We start from the raw sequence: 20,722 nt of genomic DNA on the forward strand, positions 1-20,722 counted from the left end.
TAACACATACATGTAAAATAGCCAACCCTCTTGCCCAGAAATTATCTTGCTTATTATCCATTTCTACACAAAATTCGAAATTGAGGGTTAGGGTGTAGAATCTTACCTCTAGGATTAAGACCTAGTGAGTTTCCCTTCTCAATCTTCCAAAACTTGGGCAAGAATTTGAAGAACAATTATTGGAGAACACCTTCTCACTCTAGGGCACCCTCTCTTACTCTAAAATGTCAGATTATCTCTCAAAAATGGCCCAAAACGTGTATTTAACGAAGTAGGGTCGGGTTTTAAAAACCCAAAAATGAAGCTCCGAAATAGGTTCTGCGGTCGCATATGCGGCCGCATAATGGTTATGCGGACCGCATATCGATCGCATATTGGTGTCCAAAGTTGCCAAAATCTGTCTGTGTATGCGGTCACTATGCGGTCCGCATAACTGTTATGCGATCGCAAAATGCATCGCAAAACAGTTATGTGGTCGCATAATCGACCGCATAATTTCCCCGGACTAGCCCTTCTCCTGCTCACTTCTGCGGCCATTATGCGGCCCGCAAAGTGATTCTGCGGTCGCATAATGGACTGCAGAATTACATTTTTCTGCCAAAAATTTTCCTTTTCATTCTCGTGCATTGTTCAACCCAAAAAGTTCGAGCCTAGTCCGGCACCATAAAACATTATTTTCTTTGCAAATTTTACCAGGCCTGACACTTAAGTACTTTGAAATTTTTTTCCGGGGTGTTACACTTAAACAGTGTAGTAAGAATGTGTGGGAGTATCACATGGAGTTCGTGCGCCTGTCGAAGTATGCTGTTCATATGATGCCAACTATGGAAGCATGAATGCGTCGATTTGTGCAGGGCCTTAGCCCTTTGGTTATTAATGAAGCTGGCACAGTTGCTCTAAATTCTGACATGAACTATGGAAAGATGGTTGCATTTGCCCAAGCTACAGAGGCTCGAAAATTAAAGCTCAAGATGGAACGAGAGGGTAGTAGTAGGGCCCGATCAGCATGCAACCTTAGGGACTCGTTCGGAGGTGGGAGATCAGCTTTTCAGGGAGGATCATCAGGGCCATCCCAGTCTTATGCTCAGTCTTTAGCTAGTGCCCCGCCATCAGGGCATGGTCAGCAGCAGGGGAGTCGCTTTAGGCCCGGTCAGGGCAGCAGGGGGTCCCACCATCAGGATCAGGAGGGAGATTCTAGCAGCAGTAGAGGGCCCCATGCCCTAAGTGTGGGGGGATACATTCGGGAGTCTGCTACATGGACATGCCAGTATGTTACGGATGTGGAATGAGAGGTCATATTCAGAGGGAGTGTCGTGCATTCCGTCAGGGTGTAGGCAGGGGCACAACTCAGTCATCTAGTCCTACAACTGCTACATCTTCAGCACCCCTTCCAGCTCGAGGCTCTCCAGCACCCACAGGGCGTGGTGCAGCTAGGGGTGGTGCACAGAGTTCGGGAGGACCAGCCGATTCTATGCTATGAGTGGTCGAGAGAGTGCAGAGGCTTCCCCAGATGTCGTCACAGGTATATTGACTGTTCAATCTTATGATGTGTATGCCCTTATTGATCCCGGATCTTCTTTGTCCTATGTTACTCCTTATGTTTCTACGAGCTTCGGGATAGAACCGAAATAGCTTCATGAGTCGTTCTCTGTATATACTCCAGTTGGCGAGTCCATTACAGCCGCATGGGTTTATAGAGATTGTGTTGTCACGGTGCGTGGTCGAGATACCATGGCTGATCTCATTGAACTAGAGATGATTGATTTTGATGTAATAATGGGAATGGACTGGCTCTATTCATGTTTTGCCAAACTCGACTGCCGAACCAAAATTATGAGGCTTGAGTTTCCTAACGAACCAACAGTTGAGTGGGAGGGGAATAATGTTATGCCAAAAGGTAGGTTTATTTCTTACCTTAAGGCTACAAAGATGATCAAGAAGAGGTATATTTATCATTTGGTCCGAGTTATGGACACCACTGCTGAGGTACCTACCCTTGAATCTGTACCAATTGTGAATGATTTCCCCGATGTCTTTCCGGATGAGCTCCCTGAAATTCCTCTAGATAGGGAGATTGATTTTGGGATAGATATGATGCCAGGCATGCAGCCTATATCCATTCCACCTTATAGAATGGCGCCGACAGAATTAAAAGAGCTAAAGGAACAACTAAGGGATTTGCTAGAGAAAGGTTTTATGCGACCGAGTGTGTCGCCTTGGGGCGCACCGGTTCTCTTTGTCAGAAAGAAAGATGGATCGCTGCCAATGTGTATTGATTACCGGCAACTCAACAAAGTCACAATCAAAAACAAATACCCATTGCCTAGAATAGATGATTTGTTTGACCAATTACAAGGTGCTAAGTTCTTCTCTAAAATTGATTTGCAGTCTGGGTAACATCAATTGAAGGTAAGGGAGCAGGATATTTTAAAAATAGCTTTCAAAACCCGGTATGGGCACTTTGAATTTTTGGTAATGTCTTTTGGGCTAACAAATACCCCAGCAGCTTTCAAGGGTCTTATGAATCGAGTCTTCAGGCCGTTTCTTGACTCCTTTGTGATAGTATTCATTGACGACATCCTTGTATATTCACGAAGTCGAGAGGATCACGCCGACCACCTCAGGGCAGTTCTGTAGACTCTTCATCACCACCACTTGTATGCAAAGTTCTCGAAATGTGAATTTTGGCTTGAATCTGTTACATTCCTGGGTCATGTCGTCTCCGGAGAAGGAATTAAGGTTGATCCTCAAAAGATTGTGGTGGTGAAGTATTGGCCTAGACCTACTACTCCAACAGAGATTCGCAGTTTCTTGGGTTTGGCCGGGTATTATAGGAGGTTCGTGGAGGGGTTCTCCACTCTTACCTCTCCATTGACTAAATTGACGCAGAAGGCGGTTAAGTTCCAGTGGTCCGATGCTTGTGAAAGGAGCTTCCAGGAATTGAAATCAAGATTGACTTCGGTGCCGGTACTGACCCTGCCAGAGGGTACCGAGGGGTTTGTGGTATATTGCGATGCTTCAAGGGTCGGTCTTGGGTGTGTATTAATGCAACATGGTAAGGTTATAGCATATACTTCAAGGCAACTTAAGAATCATGAAAAGAACTATCCAACTCATGACTTAGAGCTTGCGACAGTGGTTTATGCATTAAAACTTTGGCATCATTGTTTGTATGGAGTCCATGTAGATATATTCACAGACCACAAAAGTCTTCAATACATTTTCAAGCAAAAGGAATTGAACTTAAGGCAGAGAAGGTGGCTTGAGTTGCTCAAAGATTATGACATCGACATTTTGTATCATCCGGGGAAAGCTAATATGGTGGCGGATGCTCTTAGTCAGAAATCTATGGGTAGTTTGGCTCACTTGGAGGCATGTCAAAGGCCCTTGGACCGGGAGGTTCACCAGTTGGCCAGTTTGGGAGTTTGTCTTGCGGTCTCTAATGAAGGGGGGGAGATTGTGCGGAATAGGGCGGAATCATCGCTTGTGACGGAGGTCAAGGAGAAGCAATATAGTGATCCAGTGTTGGTGCAGTTAAAGGAAGGGATTCATAAACATAAGACTACGGCTTTTTCTCTTGGCATGGATAACGGTACATTACGGTACCAAGGGAGGTTATGTGTTCCAAATGTAGATGGTCTTCGGGAATGAATTTTGGCAGAAGCTCATACTTCTAGATATTCCGTGCACCCAGGCTCTACAGAAATGTATCATGATCTCAAGGAAGTTTACTGGTAGAATGACATGAAGAGGGGTGTGGCGGACTTTGTGGAAAAATGTTCAAACTGTCAACAAGTGAAGGCCGAGCATCAAAGGCCCGGTGGGTTAGCTCAGAGTATAGAAATTCCAATGTGGAAATGGGAAATGATCAATATAGATTTTGTGGTAGGGTTACCGCGCACTCCGCGTAAGTTTGACTCAATTTGGGAGATCGTGGATCGACTCACGAAATCAGCACACTTCTTACCAGTTAAATCCATCGACACTGCGGAACAATATGCTCAATTGTATATCAAGGAAATAGTCAGGCTTCATGGCACTCCAGTTTCCATCATTTCCAATCGAGGGGCCCAATTCACAGCAAATTTATTGAAGAAATTTCAGCAAGGTTTGGGTACGCAGGTAAATCTTAGCATGACTTTCCATCCACAGACTGGCGGGCAAGTAGAGCGGACTATTCAGATGCTTGAGAACATGTTGCATGCGTGTATGCTTGACTTTAAGGGTAGCTAGGATGATCATTTGCCGCTCATAGAATTTGCTTATAACAACAGCTTCCATGCCAATATTCAGAAGGCGCCGTTTGAGGCCTTGTATGGTAGAAGATGTAGATCGCCGATTGGGTGGTTCGAGGTTGGAGAGGCTGAACTAATAGGACGAGACCTTGTGCATCAGGCTATGGAAAAGGTTAAGATCATAAAAGAGCAGTTGAAAACTGCTCAGAGTCATCAAAAATCCTACTCGGATGTTCGTCGCAGAGACTTAGAGTTCAAAGAAGATGATTGGGTGTTTTTTAAGGTATCTCCCATGAAGGGGATCATGCGGTTTGGAAAGAAAGGGAAATTAAGTTCGAGGTATGTCGGGCCATATAGAATCATTCAAAGGATAGGTCAGGTGGCGTACAAGCTTGAGCTACCACCTGAGATGTCATTAGTACACCCAGTATTCCATGTGTCCATGTTAAAGAAGGTAGTTGGAGATCCGTCCGCTATTGTGCCAGTTGAGACTATCAAGGTTAGTGAAGAATTGTCATATGAAGAAATTCCGGTTGCTATTCTTGATAGACAGGTCCAAAATTTGAGAAACAAAAAATTGCATCCGTGAAGGTGTTATGGCGAAACCAACAAGTCGAAGAAGCTACTTGGGAAGCCGAGAATGAAATAAAAGAAAAGTACCCTCATTTGTTTGAATAGCCATGTAATAGTTCTATGAAGTTGTTTCCCATAAATTTTGTATCACTTGTTCGGCTAATGTAAAAGATATTCCTTCTAAGCTATATGTTCCTTATGAGGCATCGGTGAGTGTTATTTTGTGTTGTGTTGTGTTATTTGACTGTACGAATACGTGTTAGGATGTGTTTCTGGGGCTCTCTGGTAGGTGGATAGGCCTAATTACAAAGGAAACTCTGGCGAAATTTTCAGGAAGTTAGGAAGTTAGGCAAATTTGGGGCTGATGGTATGTGGTATAACTGAAGCTATATTAAGTGAACCTTGATCGTCATTCGAGGATGAATGATCTTAAGTGGGAAGGATGTAAGAACCCGTAAAAATTTAAACTAAAAACTCGGGGTTTCGTGGCGCCAAGATAGATTCCTTCGGACTTTTTGGAGTGAATAGTACCCTACAGACTTAGAGAAAAATTTTTAGCAGAAGAACACATTTCTGCGGCCCATTATACGACTGCATAATCACTCTGCGGACCGCATAATGGCTGCAGAATGAAGCAGAAAGTTTGGCCAATTTGAGGTCAGCTTTGCGGTCGATTATGCGACGGCATATTGGTCGCATAATTCCTCTTGGGTTTTTGCGGAGGGAGTTCTGCGGTGCATTATGCAACCGCAGAACAAGTATGCGGACCGCATACTGGCCACATATCTGGGCCGAAAGTTTAGGCCCCTGAGGGCCATTTCTGCGGTCACTTTGCGGACCGCATAACCATTATGCGGTCGCATATGCGACCGCAGACCTGTGTCGGGGCACCCTTTTTCTTAATTTAAAACCCGACCCCCAATCTGTTAAAGCACCCCTTAGGTCTATTTTGAGCTCATTTTCTGATATTTCTAGAGTAAGAGAGAGAGGGTTCAAGAGGGAGGGCCTAAGTTTTCATCAAATTGATCTTCAATCATCACTTAACGCTTTGGAAATATTCAAGTAGAGCGCCAAATTCTTCATTCAAAAGGATTGAGGTTGCTAAGGGTTCTGGATAATTGTAGAGTCTAAAGAAGCGCAATTGAGGTATGTATGGCTAACTCTCTTATTCCTAGAATCGAACTCCTGGTGTCCGAATAATTGGTGTAAGTTCCGACTTGATCATACTAGAATTGTTTGCCTTAGGGTGTTGGGTTGGAAGACTCATATTCCCTAATTGTTTTAGATGTTTACCATGTCATCATGCTACTTGAGAACGTTATTATGATTTTCCAAGTTCCTTCCCTTATATGTGTAATGCCTTATGTGATGATACTTATCGACATGAATGATGATGTTATTCGAACGGATAAAAAAGGAAAGACTTGAATTGTAAAATGTTCCCAAATGCCAAGAATTACTTAATAAATGAGGTTGTTTGTGCCATGTAATGAAATATGGGAAAGAAATGTGAATTGAGTGAACAATTGAAAGAGGTTATGTCTCAAGTGAGATGGCTTAGCCGATCGGGCCGAGATCGGACGCCATGCTGTACACATGGTGGCATTTGTGTTGGAATTATTGATTTATATTGTGGATATGGATATGTCTCACCTGAGATGGCTTAGCCGGTCAGGCCGAGATCGGACTCCGTGTAAAATCACGGTGGCATTATGAGTTGTGGCATTTGGCACTAAAGATTATTAACCTAAAAAGATGGAAAGATTGAATCGGAAACTATGTGATCCTTACTTGGTGTTTTTGTGTATTTCTTTGAAGCACTTATTGATTATTACGACTACCTTCTCCTTGTTTCACTGTTCATTCTACTAAGATTGGTATTTGCCTTACATACTAGTACTAATCGACAGTACTAACGTCCTTTTTGCTAGGGGCGCTACGTCTTTGAATGGATGTAGGTGGTTCCATCGCAGATAGCGCTGATCGCAGATAGTGGTGCTGTCCCTCACACTCATCACAGCAGTCTTGGTGAGCCCCATTTCCTCCTGGGGTCATGTAGTCCTTCTTTTGTAGAGGTTTTCACATTTTGACAGGTTGGGGCATGACAAGTTCTTTCCAAAAATAGGGCAAGTACTAAGTAACACCATAGACGCGTATACAATAGCGAAGTACCACGAAATAGGTAAGTGAATCATGGTTTGATTCCATTTTTTGGTCGGAATCAGAGAGAAAATAGGAGGCGGCTTCTAGGGTTTCTCAGAAGAGAAAAGGGGAAAGTTGAGAGCATTTAGGAGCGGCTGATGGGGGAAAATGGGTTAGGGTTTGGGTTATGGAGATATAAGGAGGTTGGTAGGTTTATTATGGGCCGTTGATCATTTAAGATCAACGACCAGGATCAAAGGGGAAGCGGGGGCGAGCTATTTTGAATGGTTTCCGACCGGGTTGGTCACATGGGTCGTTTGGTTTGGGCTGGGGTGATTGGGCCAAGGGTTTTGAGGTCTAGGATGGCCTAATTTGGGCCAGATTTAAAACAAATGAAATTTAAGCAAATAGCTAAATAAAATATAAAAATATTGTTTATGCGACTTAGTGTTTTTAAAAATAATAACTGAAGATTGTAAAAATATAAAAATTTGTTTTGACCCCGAATAAATAATGTACAAAATTAATTATAAAGTATAGGCTATTATCGCAAATATTGTAAATAAGAATAAAAATACAAATATAATCATATAAAATGAAGTAAAAATAATTAATTTAAATTACTCAAAATAACTTGGGGAATAATTAGTAAATATTGAATAATTAAAAATGCAGGAAATCAATTTAAAATCTTTGAAAATTATAGGAATTACTTATATGGCCCCTATAAGTTGGGTAATTGTGCAAAAAATGATATTTTGGAAGTATGTGAAGCACTTTATAAAATTATGAGGGCAAAATTGGGTATCAACAATAGCTAAGGTCTAATCCGATCAATTACCACACATACGCCCGTGTACGCACTCGTCACCTTATCTACACGTTGTTTCACATAGAACAAATAACGCAAATTAGACCAAATGCTAAGGGAAATTTTCCCCACACATAGTTAGACAAGATATTTACCTCAAACAAGCTATGTCAGTACTCTAAGAAGCCCTTCCCGCATGAATCAACCTCTAGATGCCTTGAATCAAGCCAAAACAACTTAATAATATTAATAAGATCCGTAGGAAAGAAGACCAAACAATAAGGCTACGATCTTTGTTCAATTATGCGGAGTCATCCCAAAATATTAACCTCGGGCCCGCACACCGAAACCCGACAAAACTCATAAATTCCGAACACCCATTCCAATACGAGTCCAAATATATGTGTTTCATCCAATTCCGACCTAAAATTGACCTTCAAATCTTAAAGTTTTACTTTAGAAAAGGTTTTACTAAAATTCCCAATTTCTTCAATTAGATTTACCAATAAATTGCTATATTCAAAGTAGGAATCAACAATAATAATCAAATCCAAGTCAAAAATACTTATCCCAATCCAACTTGTGAAAATCCCCTCCAAATCGCGCAAATCCGAGCTCTACAACTAAAAATGTGATAAAATAACCAAAACCCTCAAAATAGAGTACTTAAGTGGTCTGCCTAGGTGTACATATTGTGATTGCGATACCTACGTCGCGATTGCGAAGACAAATTCCTCTTCCCAACTACTGACCCTCATATATCAATTCAAGACAACCATCGCGAACACGATTCTCAACCTGCTGGGACATACGCGAATGCGGTTGCATGCACGCGATCGCATAGAACAAATGCGTGCCACCCCCAGCCGGCCTTCCTCTATGCGAACGCTACCTCACCTACGCGAACGATAAAGCCAGTTCCTCACAAGCTCCACGAACACGACCCCTCCTTTGCGAACACGAATAACAAACCTGTGACGAGTGCAAAACACACACTTAAATTCTGCTCGCTAATCAAATATAGTATAGGATAATATCGTATCCACATGGATTGGATTTAAACAATATTCTCGTAGTTTTTAGCTTGGTTGCTATCCAAGATGATCAACAGTTGAGATTTATAAGATGTCTAACTAAAACTAACTAAGAATCTAAAGTTATTGACTAATGACAATAGAAACTAGGAATAAGCAAAAAAGGTTATCAATGTGAGAAGATAGGGTTTTGATAGGATATGTGCAAGATAATTATTTGGGATCTAACTCTAGATAATTCACTTCTAATGTTCAAGTGAGTCTCTCGAATTCACTCAATTATTAGTTCAAACGTTAGGCAAAACTCCTCTCTCGATTAAGTCTTAACCTCACAAGATAAACCAATTTAAGCACGTGAAGATATTCAAGAATGTGTAGTGGATTGGTCTTTAGGAAAACCTCTTTCGATTATACTCCAAACAAGGTTTAATCAATAATTCAACTAGCCTCTTTCGACTATTTAGAAGAATCTATGAACTCAACCAACAATATAATGCAAAGATATCACATGTTATGCCTCTCTCAATTACATGAATTAGTGAGTATAGATGCAACAATTAAATCATCCAAAAACGCTTCAATACATAAAACTAGAGTTATAATCCACAAAAAATCATTAATATACCAAATCCATCAAACCCTAAAGAGAACTACTCCGTAGATATGGAGCAATTCATCACAAATAAAATTAAAGTATAGGAAAACATAAATTCAATCCAAACTCGGGTCTTGATTGAGAAAGGAATGATGGAATCCTTGTGATCGTATTCTTCCAACTCCTCCTTAGCCTCCTTAGGTCGAATATGTGTTTAAAAGCCCAGAAAATAATATTTTTTCATGTATTTATACAAAGTAGGGTCGGACCTAGATGAAATCACCCTTTCCTAGCCGAAATAGGATTTTCAATCTGTAAAAACTGCACAGGCATGCCGCATGGGGCGACGCGCCATGTAGGGCATTAGTTAGGAAATCCATAGTGCTAATTTTTGACAGACAGCAGAGGATTGCACAAGCGCGGCTCCCCAAGCATCGCGACAGTGGGGAATTCTCAGAGTACGGACCAAACTTCGATTTTTGACGTCCAGACTTGGTCCTCGACCCCCGAACACGATCCCAGCTTAATACATTGGGCTTTTACTCAGACTTCAAAGCTCAAAATAGCTTGACTTCATTCCATAACATCTACATAGGTTGGAATCACTCCTACAAGGCATAAAACACACAATAAGTATAAAACACTACCAATTAAAGCTCAAACACGAATAAAGTGAATTTGAATTAGAGTACAATAAGTGACTAATATACGCAATTATATCCTACCATCAACACACCAAACATAAGCCATTTTGCTTCCTCGAGCAATCAAACTACACTTCATATAAACACGACCTTTTTCAACAACTCTCATAACTCATCATACCAAGAATATTTAAAACGGATTAAGTACAATACCGTAACATCCTCGCCTCAAGATTTGACTCAAAAGAACCACGCATTTTTCACAACCCACTCACTTACTCTAACACAGAGGTCAACGACATTACCTTTCCTTCAAGAATCAAGTGCCCTCACACAACAATAGAGAGTAGTTCCACACATAATGAAATTTAAGAACAATTAGGAACTCAAGATAGAAATAATTCACTCACTCTCAGAAGTTCATTCATGTGCCACAAAAGACGTACCATAGGCTTGCCCGTAGTGTACTACTTTACTAATTGAGCTCATTTAGTCATGGATCAAGTATGACTTCAATATGTTGTAATGTAGGCTATGGGATGGGCAGGATACATTTGAATATAAGAGTAACTACACCTCCCTAAGCACTTTAATACATACATTTCATTGTTCAAATCCCACACTTATGTCAAACCAAAACTCCACCTTCGCATCAATATACATTAACTCCCTACTTTTATAAGTACAATTACGTCGAGTTACCACTATCAAGGAGTATTTTTCACAACAATACAACTATTTTTTTCATTCTTTTTCAATTCAAGTAGCTCTTACTTTTTCAAAACATTGCACCTTTCTCCTTATTTCAATAGTTCCACTCAAAAGCCAAACCAACCACCCCACACTTCAACTTTTACAAAGTTCCTAACAATTTTAAGTGCTCACGACACGTAAAAGGTTAAAATAGATAGTCAATTCAAACAAATGGTTAGGGCTTGTAATGTAGTTGCCAAAGAATCAGGATTACACGCTCAAAGGGGTTAACTACAATACATAATAATTAGGGGGATAAACATATATCTGGCTCAACAAAGAAACGCTTATATCCCTTCAGGACTAAATAAAACTACTATTTTGCTTTGCAAACACACGGGGCAAGCTCTAGACATCAAATTCAATGCACAGAATAACACAAAATCTCACACCCACATGGCACATAACTCACTCTGGATTGGACTATCAAGACACTCTAGTTAAAGCAGTTAAGCAAAGTTATGATCATACAATTTAAGGTACTTATACAAGAGTCAAAAACTAAGCCTAAGCGTTATAACTAAAGCACTTACTGTTCTCAAGGTATAATAAAGTTAAGAGATATTACCTTCAATTCAATTCATAGCACAAGGTTTCCTACTCCTAAAAAATAAAAACTAACTGCACCATGTTCAAATAAAACCCTTGGAAAAGAACTACGGCACAAAGAAAAACCAAGGGAGAATTATTACACTTCCTACAAACAAAAATATTTTTGTCTTTTTCTTTCAACTTTAATCCCTCAAGAAACTTGTCGATGATATCCATCGTCGTGAAAAATAAAAAAATTTAAAATTTTTATGTTTTTGTTTTCCAGTTTTTTTCTATCCAACTACTATACTCAAAAAAAGAAAACTAATATACATACAAACATACATAAATACAAATATCCCCTACCCCACATTTTAAGTTGTGGCATATCCCCATGACACACAATTTAAAAGCATAAGGTAAAGAAAACTTCCTTGAATACCTAGTCGGGGTCTGAGTCAAAGTAGGGCTCTATTCCTCGCGCCCGAACTAATGCACATATCCATGCAGACAGCTTCTTCTCAGCCTTTGTGGGGTACACCCCACACTTATCATTCTCACTCAACACTTGTAGCTACTTTGTCCTTTTGTGCCCTCTTTTCTACATTCATATCAAAAGTCACCGTCTCCTCACCCACTCTAAGCATGAGTTTCCTCTCGTGTATATCCAATATTTCTCTACCCATTGCTAAGAATGGTCTTCCTATGATAAGAGGGACCTCCTTTTTTCCCTCCATATTCACCACTAAAATGTCTACAGGAAATACAAACTTATCCACCCGAACTAACACATCTTCCACTATCCCCTCGGGTGTTATAGTCGTTTGGTCTGCAAGCTACAAAGATATTGGCACCGACCTTATCTCTCCAATCTCCTTCTCCAGTTTCCTGTAAATAGATAGAGAAATTAAGTTAATTGAGGCACCAGAATCACATAAAGACTTGTCAAAATTAATAGTTCCTAAAGAGCAAGGTATAGTTAAACTCCCTAGATCTCCACACTTTTGTGGGAGTTTGTTTTGCAATATCGCATTGCAATGCTCTGTGAGCTTGATCACTGAGGTTTCTTCTATCTTCCTCTTCTTTGTAAGGATCTCTTTCAAGAATTTGGCGTAAGCAGGCATTTGTGAGAGCACTTCTGTGAATGGTAAGTTTACATGAACCTGTTTCAGCACATCCAGAAATATTCCAAACTGCTTGTCTAACTTTTCTCTATATAGCTTTTGAGGGAAGGGTAAAGCAGGCATGTGCTCGCTCTCATCATGTTCCTCCCTTCTTGATTTTTCATCCTTCTTCTTCTTCTTCTTCTCAATTTTCATCGAGCCTTTCTTCTTTTTATAAATATCATTCTTCAGCTGCCCCCACTTTCTTTTTCAAGTTTCACATCATTTTGGATCGGGGTGGGATCTTTCAACAGTTGCCCACTTCTCAGAGTTACAGCATTCACTGTTTCTTTGGGATTTCTCTCAGTATCAGCGGGGAGAGTTCCTGCATCCCTCTCAAATAATATTGTTGCAATCTGTCCCACTTGTCTCTCTAGGTTTCGAAAATATGTGCCCAACTCTTTGATAGTTGCTCCATGGACGTCCAACCTCTCATCTGTCTTGATAATGAAGGCCTTCATTAGATCCTCTAGACCAGGCTGAACGGGTTGTTGAGGCTGAAATTGTTGCCTCTGCTGATTTTTGGTATGCTGGAGCTCCTTATCCCTAGGGTCTAGAGTTATTTTGTTGCCAAGCATTCGCAGTACCTCCAGGTGAACTCCATGAAAAACCGGGGTGTCTCTGACCCATTGCATTATAATTTCCCATAGCATTCACTTCCTCAGTAGAGGCTTGACACTCATGAGTAGGGTGTCCTCTTCCACATATATCACAAGTTGTGTGAAGCTCATTTTTTATCGAGGCTAAGGTCAGCTTTCGTATTTCTTTAGCCATAGCATCAAGTTGTACCTGCACAGATGTATTAGCATCAACTTGGTGAACACCAGTTGATATTCTTCTTTCAACACTCTCAGAAGGCCACTGATTAGCATCTTCAGATAACTCATCAAGAATTGTAACTATCTCCTCTGGAGTCTTCATCATCAAAGGGTCTCCAACTGCATTGCTCAATGTTCTAAACGAGGCCGGTGTCAATCCATCCCAAAAGTCATGTAGTTGCATCCAGAGTTCAATTCCGCTATGTTGACACTTTCGAACAATCTCCTTAAACCTCTCCCATGCTTCAAAAATAGTTTTCGTCTCTTTCTGACAAAAGTTATGGATTTCTCTTCTAAACTTGACCTTTTTAGTTGAGGAGAAATATTTATCAAAGTATTTTCTGGTCATCTCCTCCCATGTTCTAATCGATCCCGTGGGTATGCTTCGAAGCCACTGCTTTGCAACAACTTTGAGTGTGAAGGGGAATGCCCTTAAGTACACTGCATCTCGTGATACACCATTGTATTGAAAGATGTTCATAATCTCCTCGAAATCCATTAGATATGTATTTGGATCTTTGTTCATCTTCCCTCTGAAGACATAACAATTCTGAAGGGTTTGAAGCAACCCTTGCTTCAATTCAAAATTGTTAGCTGCAATTGGATGTGGTCTAACTGTAAGGCCCCGTAAAAGTTTGTAAAGGAATTTAAGGTTTCGTGATACCGAAGTAGGCTTACGTGTTTGAGGATTTTTGGGTTGAACAATGCACTAGGGAGTAAATGAAATATTTTGGAAGAAAAAGACATTTCTGCGACCCACTATGCGGCCGCAGAATCACTCTGCAGACTGCAGAATAGCCGCAGAGTGAAGTAATGCTGAGCAAGTATGGAGGAAGGTCTGCGGTACATTATGCGACCGCAGACCAGGTCTGCGGTGCATTATGCGATCACAGAACATATCTACGGATCGCATAATGGCCGCACACTGAAGCAGTGTTGCCCAGTTCTTAAGGGCCTTTTCGCGACCCATTATGCGGGCCGCATACTGATTCTGCGGTACGGTCTATGATCGCAGACCCGATTTCAGCAAGTTTATGTTTGGAAATTTTACCCGATCCTATTTTTATAAAAAAGGCATTGGGGGTCATTTTTAAGGGTTTCATATGATATTTTTAAAGAGATGTGAGAGTATCTTAGAGAGAGAAAGAGAAGACCTAGTCATTTGTTCATTAATTCTTGCTCAAGGCTTGAAGATTTCACAAGGATATTGCTAGGGCTTCAAAGAGGTAAGAATTTCTTCCCCAAATTCTTCAACTTCGAGTTTGGGGTAAAAGATGGGTGATTGAGAGTAAGATTCTTGGGTGTAAGAGTATTATGTATACGTTCATGTACCAATAAGGTTTGTGGGAAGAGTTTTGAGCTCAAATAAGTAAAGATTGCGTTATGCAATGAAGGAAATCTTGTAGAAGAACCTTGTAGACAAATTTGCACACCTAGTGTTTGATAAAATTCTCAAATGAGATGAAACCATGAATATCTTCCTAATTTGTGTTCAATTTTGTTATGTCTCAAAATAGATTGGGATTGCTAGGATTTTTGGAATGTTGTAGTAATTTAAGAAAATCTCAAATCGAGGTCTGTTGGCTAAAATACTCTCCTAGAATTGAATCCCAAGGTATTCATGTAATTTATGTAAGTCCCGAGTTGTTCATTATAAAGTTAGCTATTCTGAATAAGCTTGTGTTGAAAGATATATGTTCAATATGTATACCAAATGCTTATATCATGTTATGTTATCATTTGAGAATGTGTTCAAAGTATGGGTTGTGTAATAAAGATCTTTCGACTTCAAGTCAAGTTCAAACGAAGGCTATTATGCCAAATTTTGTGAAAAATCTCTGTGTGTCTTAGATTCTTAATTGCTCACATGTGTAATTGAAACCTTGATTTGTAATGCTTGTTGTTGTTGATGATTATGATGTTTGAAAGTGAACAAAGTGAGCATAAAATACTAAATACAGCCGACGTGCCAAGAATGATTTTATAATTGTGGCCACTAGTGCCAATGAAATGAAAAAATATGAAAGAAGTATGAAATAAGATGATTGGTATAACAAGGATGATGTCTTGAATGAGACGGCCTAGCCGATCGGGTCGTGATCGGATGCCATACCGCACACATGGTGGTGATTGTGCTAGAAATTGTAATTGAAATTGTGATTGTGGTTGATATCTCGAATGATACGGCCTAGGCAATCGGGCCGTGATCGGACTCCGTGATAAAAGTACGGTGGCATTGGTATTGGGAACGGTGGCATATTGGTACTAAAGATCTCTCAACTTAAGATATGGAAATTTATTTGAACACTGTCTTGATCCTAATTTGAGGTTTGATGTTGTTGTGGCTTCCACTGATATTATGATTATTCTTACTTGTATTATTTATCATTCTATTGAGAGCGTGTTTTGTCATTCATACTAGTACTATTCCATATGTACTAACGTCTCTTTTGAAGGGGGCGATGCATCTTCAATAGATGCAGGTGGTTCCATAGCAGGAGACATTGATTAGTGATAGCGGTACACCCTCTTCCCAGCTGACTTGGTGAGCCCCACTTCATTTCGGGGTCATGTATATTTTGTTCCTTGTGTATTGAGTTTGAGGTATAGCCGGGGCATTGTTACCGGCATTATGACAATTCTCTTCTGTATCTATTAGAGGCTCTGTACACATAGTGTGGGTTATATATTGGTGTTGGGGAAGTCAAACAATGTTATGTTGTGTTTGAATTACTTGTTCCATTTTAGACCATGAGAAATGTGTGTGAAATTTGAGACTTTAAAATGAAGTAACTAATGGTAATAATGTGGTACTGTATATATGATCTCTTTATGGTCTAATCAACGAAAATATGTATTCTCTTTATTCGTAAGTGAGTTTGGGTAGAAAGTATCTAACACGCTTGCTTGACCGGGTTCACTCGGTTGAGCGTCGGTCGCGCTCCCCGTGTTCGGGGCGTGACGCTAACAATCGATATGCCTTGATTGTAGACCAGTCTAGCATAATCGCCCAGAGGTCTCCCAAGCATGGGAGCTATATTTCCGAACTGGTCTGTAGCCAAGGGTTGATTTTGCTCAATTCTCCGACCCCTCTCTTCTTCATAGATAATCAGTGCATCTCTAATAGATGCTTCCTCAACATCTCTTGCAGCTTGTTCTCTTCATTGGGCTGCCTCTCTTGCAGCCAAATCTACATTATCATCACCGTTTCCAGCCGTAGTTTCTTTGATTGAGGATTGCCTAACCTTTTCTGATGTCTCAGTGAGATTTCTTTCTTTCCTCAGATGTCGCAGTTATTTTTCTATCTCTGGCTCGTATGGTAGCACTTCCTTCGCAGAAGCTCGAGTCATGCACCACTCTAAACCTGTAACCTGCGCACAGTCAAAGAACACCAAACGTAAAAAAGGAAAAATAAAAGAAAAGAAAAAGAAAAATTCCTAAATTAGCACTACAAACTATTTCAAACACTATTGATTGCCAATCCCTGGACAACGGCACCAAAATTTGACGAGCGCAAAATACACACTTCAATTCTGCTTGCTAATCAAATATAGTATAGTATAATATCGTTTCCATAGGGATTGGATTTAAACAGTATTTTCGTAGTTTCTAGCTTGGTTACTATCCAAGATGATGAATAGTTGAGATTTATAAGATGTCTAACTAAAATTAACTAAGAATCTAAAGCTATTGACTAATGACAATCGAAACAAGGAATAAGCAAAGAAGGTTATCAATGTGAGAAGATAGGGTTTTGATAGGATAGGTGAAAAATAATTGTTCGGGATCAAACTCTAGATAATTCACTTCTAATGTTCAAGTGAGTCTCTTGAATTCACTCAATTATCAGTTCAAGCGCTAGGCAAAACTCCTCTCTTGATTGAGTCTTAACCTCACAAGATGAAACAATTTAAGCACGTGAAGATATGAAAGAATGCATAGTATATTGGTCTTTAAGAAAACCTCTTTCGATTATTCTTCTAACTAGGTTTAATCAATAATTCAACTAGCCTCTTTCGATTACTTAGAAGAATCTATGAACTCAACCAACAATATAATGCAAAGATATCACAAGTTATGCCTCTCTCGATTACATGAACTAGTGAGTATAGATGCAAAAATTAAATCATCCAAAAATGCTTCAATACATAAAACTAGAGTTATAATCCACAAACAATCATCAATACAGAAAATCCATCAAACCCTAAAGAGAACTACTCCATAGATATGGAGCAATTCATCACAAATAAAATTAAAGTATAAGAAAATATAAATTCAATCCAAACTCGAGTCTTGAGTAAGGAAGGAATGACGAAATCCTTGTGATCGTGTTCTTCCAATTCTTCCTTAGCCTCCTTAGGTCGAATATGAGTCCAAAAAGTCCAGAAAATAATGGTTTTCCATATATTTATACCAAGTAGGGTCAGGCCTAGATGAAATCACCCTTTCCTAGCCGAAATAGGATTTTCACTCTGTAAAAATTGCACAGGCGCACAGCATGGGGCGACGTGCCATGCGGAGCATTAATGGGGAAATCCAGAGAGCTAATTTATGACAGATAATAGAGGATTGCACAAGCACGGCGCCCGCGGCAGTGGGGAATTCTCAGAGTACGGACCAAACTTCAATTTTTGACGTCCTGACTTGGTCCTCGACCCCCGAACACGATCCCAGCATAATTCCTTGGGCTTTTACTCAGACTTCAAAGCTCCAAATATCTCGACTTCATTCCATAACATTTACATAGCTCGGAATCACTCCTACAAGGCATAAAACATATAATAAGGGCAAAACACTACCAATTAAAGCTTAAAACGAATAAAGTGCAGTGAATTAGAGTGCAATAAGTGACTAAAATACGCAATTATAGCCTACCATCAACCTGCCTAACACCAAAATGCTCTTCGCGAGCGCGAGTGCCCTGTCGTGAGTCCAACAAAAGGGGGAATGATCCGAAACCCATATGAAACCTACTTGAGGCCTTAAAAGACACAAAACAACATTGAAATCATGAATTACACCTCAATTCAAGTCGAAGGAACTAATCCAAACTTTTCAAATTCAAAACCTACGCCGAACATGCCTAAGTACCCCGGAATAACCTTAAATTTTGCATGCAAGTCCCAAATGAAAAAATGAACCTATTCCCACTCCCGAAACCACAATCTGAACCCGATATCATCAAAGTCAACCCTCGGTCAAACCTATCGTCCCTCCAAACCTTCAACTTTCTAACTTTCGCCAATTCAAGCTAAAACAATTTAGGAGCCTCCAAATCTTGATACGGACATATGCCTAAGTTGAATATCACTATAGAAAGCTATTGAAACCATCAAAATACTATTCCGGAGTCATCTACACAAAAGTCAAACTCCAGTCGACTCTTACAACTTAAACCTCCAACCAAGGGACTAAGTGTCCCAAATCAATCCAAAACTCTCCTGAAACCAAACCAACCATCCCTGAAAGTCACGTAACCACAATTACACATGTGTAAAGTATCAAATAGGGGAAATGGGACCAAAATACTCAAAGTGACCAGTCGGGTCATTACACTAGTCATGAGCAAGTGTCTAGTAGAGTCTTATGGATCGATATGATGATGTTCATACTAATCTTAGAGAGGCTACAGGGAATCTAGGAAATTTTTTTCCATATTTCTCTCCTTTTTGCGAGGGTTTGATTCGGCTTGAAGTCTAATTTTTGATTTCTCTCTATTCGTCTGTATAGGTTGTCAAGAGCGTGTTATTCGTTGAGCAATGGCAGTTTGCATGGATGTCATAGAAGAGGGGAGAGGTATCTATGTGATGAGTTTTATGCATCTAAGGACATTGCTTGGAGAGCCTTGGTATGACGAAAATGGGTGATTGTGATGCTACAGGATGTGGGCACTTGATTATCGTCACGGAGTGTGGTGCAATCTTAAGGTACATATGTATTTATGGATCTTCAGTAGTTCACTAGTTGGATAGAATAGATTGTTGCACCTAGGTGACAAAAATAGACCCGAGAGGAGCAATTGATCATGTAGAAGTTTTAATCATGGTAAAATCGAAGCTAATGTCGCATTGAGGTTTAACGGGTGGGTTATCTTCCAAGATAAGGTTCGAGATTGTATAGATTTCTTTATGAGGTTAGTGGGTGTTCCCAGATGATGTGAATATGGCTTTAGGCCAAGTGGGGGAGCTTACCATCGATGAATGGGTCATGAAGGTGAGTGTTGTTATGGTTCTGGATGGAGGTGTATTTGTGGGATTATCGTGACTCGAGTGGAGTGGCATCGAGGTGGACTCGAATATGGATTTAATAGATATGTGATGTGCTTCGTGTGAATGACACGTGGGAATTTTTGAATGACTTAGGATTGACATTAATTGTGGTTTTAGTGTGAAATGTGAGATATATTTACTCGGTTGTCTAGGGGAAAGATTACTTCTTATGGAATGGAATGACGTGCTATAAGACACAGGTTATTTAGTATGCTCGGTTATATATTAGGGCACTAAAGTAGTGATTGACTTCCAAAATATGATTCTAGCGGGTTGGGTTCCTAGGTGTGATAATTAAGAATTGATCAGATGTTTTGGTTGATTCAAAAATTTCGATCGGCATGGAATAATGACTAGAATTTGGAGCACTTCAATATCCTCATCAACGTACTGTAGAGTAATCTACGGAAGATGGATCAGACAGCGGTAGCTTGGGTCATCATGGTAATAGCGTTGATTGGTTTCTCCGGCATGAACGTGTATTTTTTAGATACTTTTGAGGGTAGACTTTTGGGTTTGGCAACCTACGAGGCTTGGTTAATTTAAACAAATTCAGTTCTGATGGCCTGGTTATGTGCAAATGAGTCTTGAAGAGCTTGCGATGGTTTTGACCATGACGTCGAGGTTGATGTCTTCTACGTGCATGGAAAGTTTATTTCACGTTGTGATGGATTCATTAATAGAGTTAAGTGGTAAACATCTTGTTGATGGAGTGCTTATGAGGAGGACTGTCCTACTTGTGATTCAGTATTGATAGCAAGATTCTTGTATACCTGAATTTTAGAGATCAGATTCTCTTAGAGGTAGACTATCCCTTTGGATGTAGACAGTGAATGGTTCTACAATTGATTTATGTGTCATGAATATGGTCATTGTGGAATTTTGGTAGACTATTTACCAATTTTTGAATGGTTTGAATCGGTTCGGGGCCTATTGATAGACCTAATGAGCATGTGTATTCTATACTAGGTTGAATTTGCTTACACACTGCAACATTTACTACGGATGTGTCACTAGGTGGAATTAGTCTTATTCATGCCCTGGTCCGTTTAATGTGCTATTCTCTTATACTATGATGGATTGTGAGACTACTTGATTATTCACACACATGTTAGAGGTCATGTTTAGTCCTTGTGGCTTTATATGAGTGAGAT

General features: G+C 40.0%; 1 protein-coding gene and 1 non-coding gene across 2 annotated transcripts; one reads left to right on the forward strand and one right to left on the reverse strand.

Moving 5' to 3' along the window:
• Positions 1–11,875: 11,875 nt before the first annotated feature.
• On the reverse strand, positions 11,876–12,637 carry LOC138894065 (uncharacterized). The gene is made up of 2 exons (XM_070178739.1): positions 12,304–12,637; positions 11,876–12,072 (listed from the first exon to the last, which is right to left on the reverse strand). Exons 1-2 carry the CDS (start codon positions 12,635–12,637, stop codon positions 11,876–11,878), a joined length of 531 nt encoding a protein of 176 aa, XP_070034840.1.
• An 856-nt stretch (positions 12,638–13,493) lies between these two features.
• LOC117276922 (small nucleolar RNA R71) lies at positions 13,494–13,600 on the forward strand. Its single transcript, XR_004507185.1, has one exon. It is a non-coding gene; the product is annotated as a small nucleolar RNA R71 (small nucleolar RNA).
• The last annotated feature ends 7,122 nt before the right edge of the window (positions 13,601–20,722 follow it).

Source organism: Nicotiana tomentosiformis, chromosome 6 (assembly GCF_000390325.3).
Source record: "Nicotiana tomentosiformis chromosome 6, ASM39032v3, whole genome shotgun sequence".
NCBI classification, from domain to species: Eukaryota; Viridiplantae; Streptophyta; class Magnoliopsida; order Solanales; family Solanaceae; genus Nicotiana; species Nicotiana tomentosiformis.

Coding starts and splice junctions, on each gene's coding strand:
- LOC138894065 (XM_070178739.1), bottom strand. CDS start 12,637: ATGAAAATTGAGAAGAAGAAGAAGAAGAAGGATGAAAAATCAAGAAGG. Junction 12,073..12,303: donor AAAGTGTGGAGATCTAGGGA/GTTTAACTATAC, acceptor TATTTCCTGTAG/ACATTTTAGTGGTGAATATG.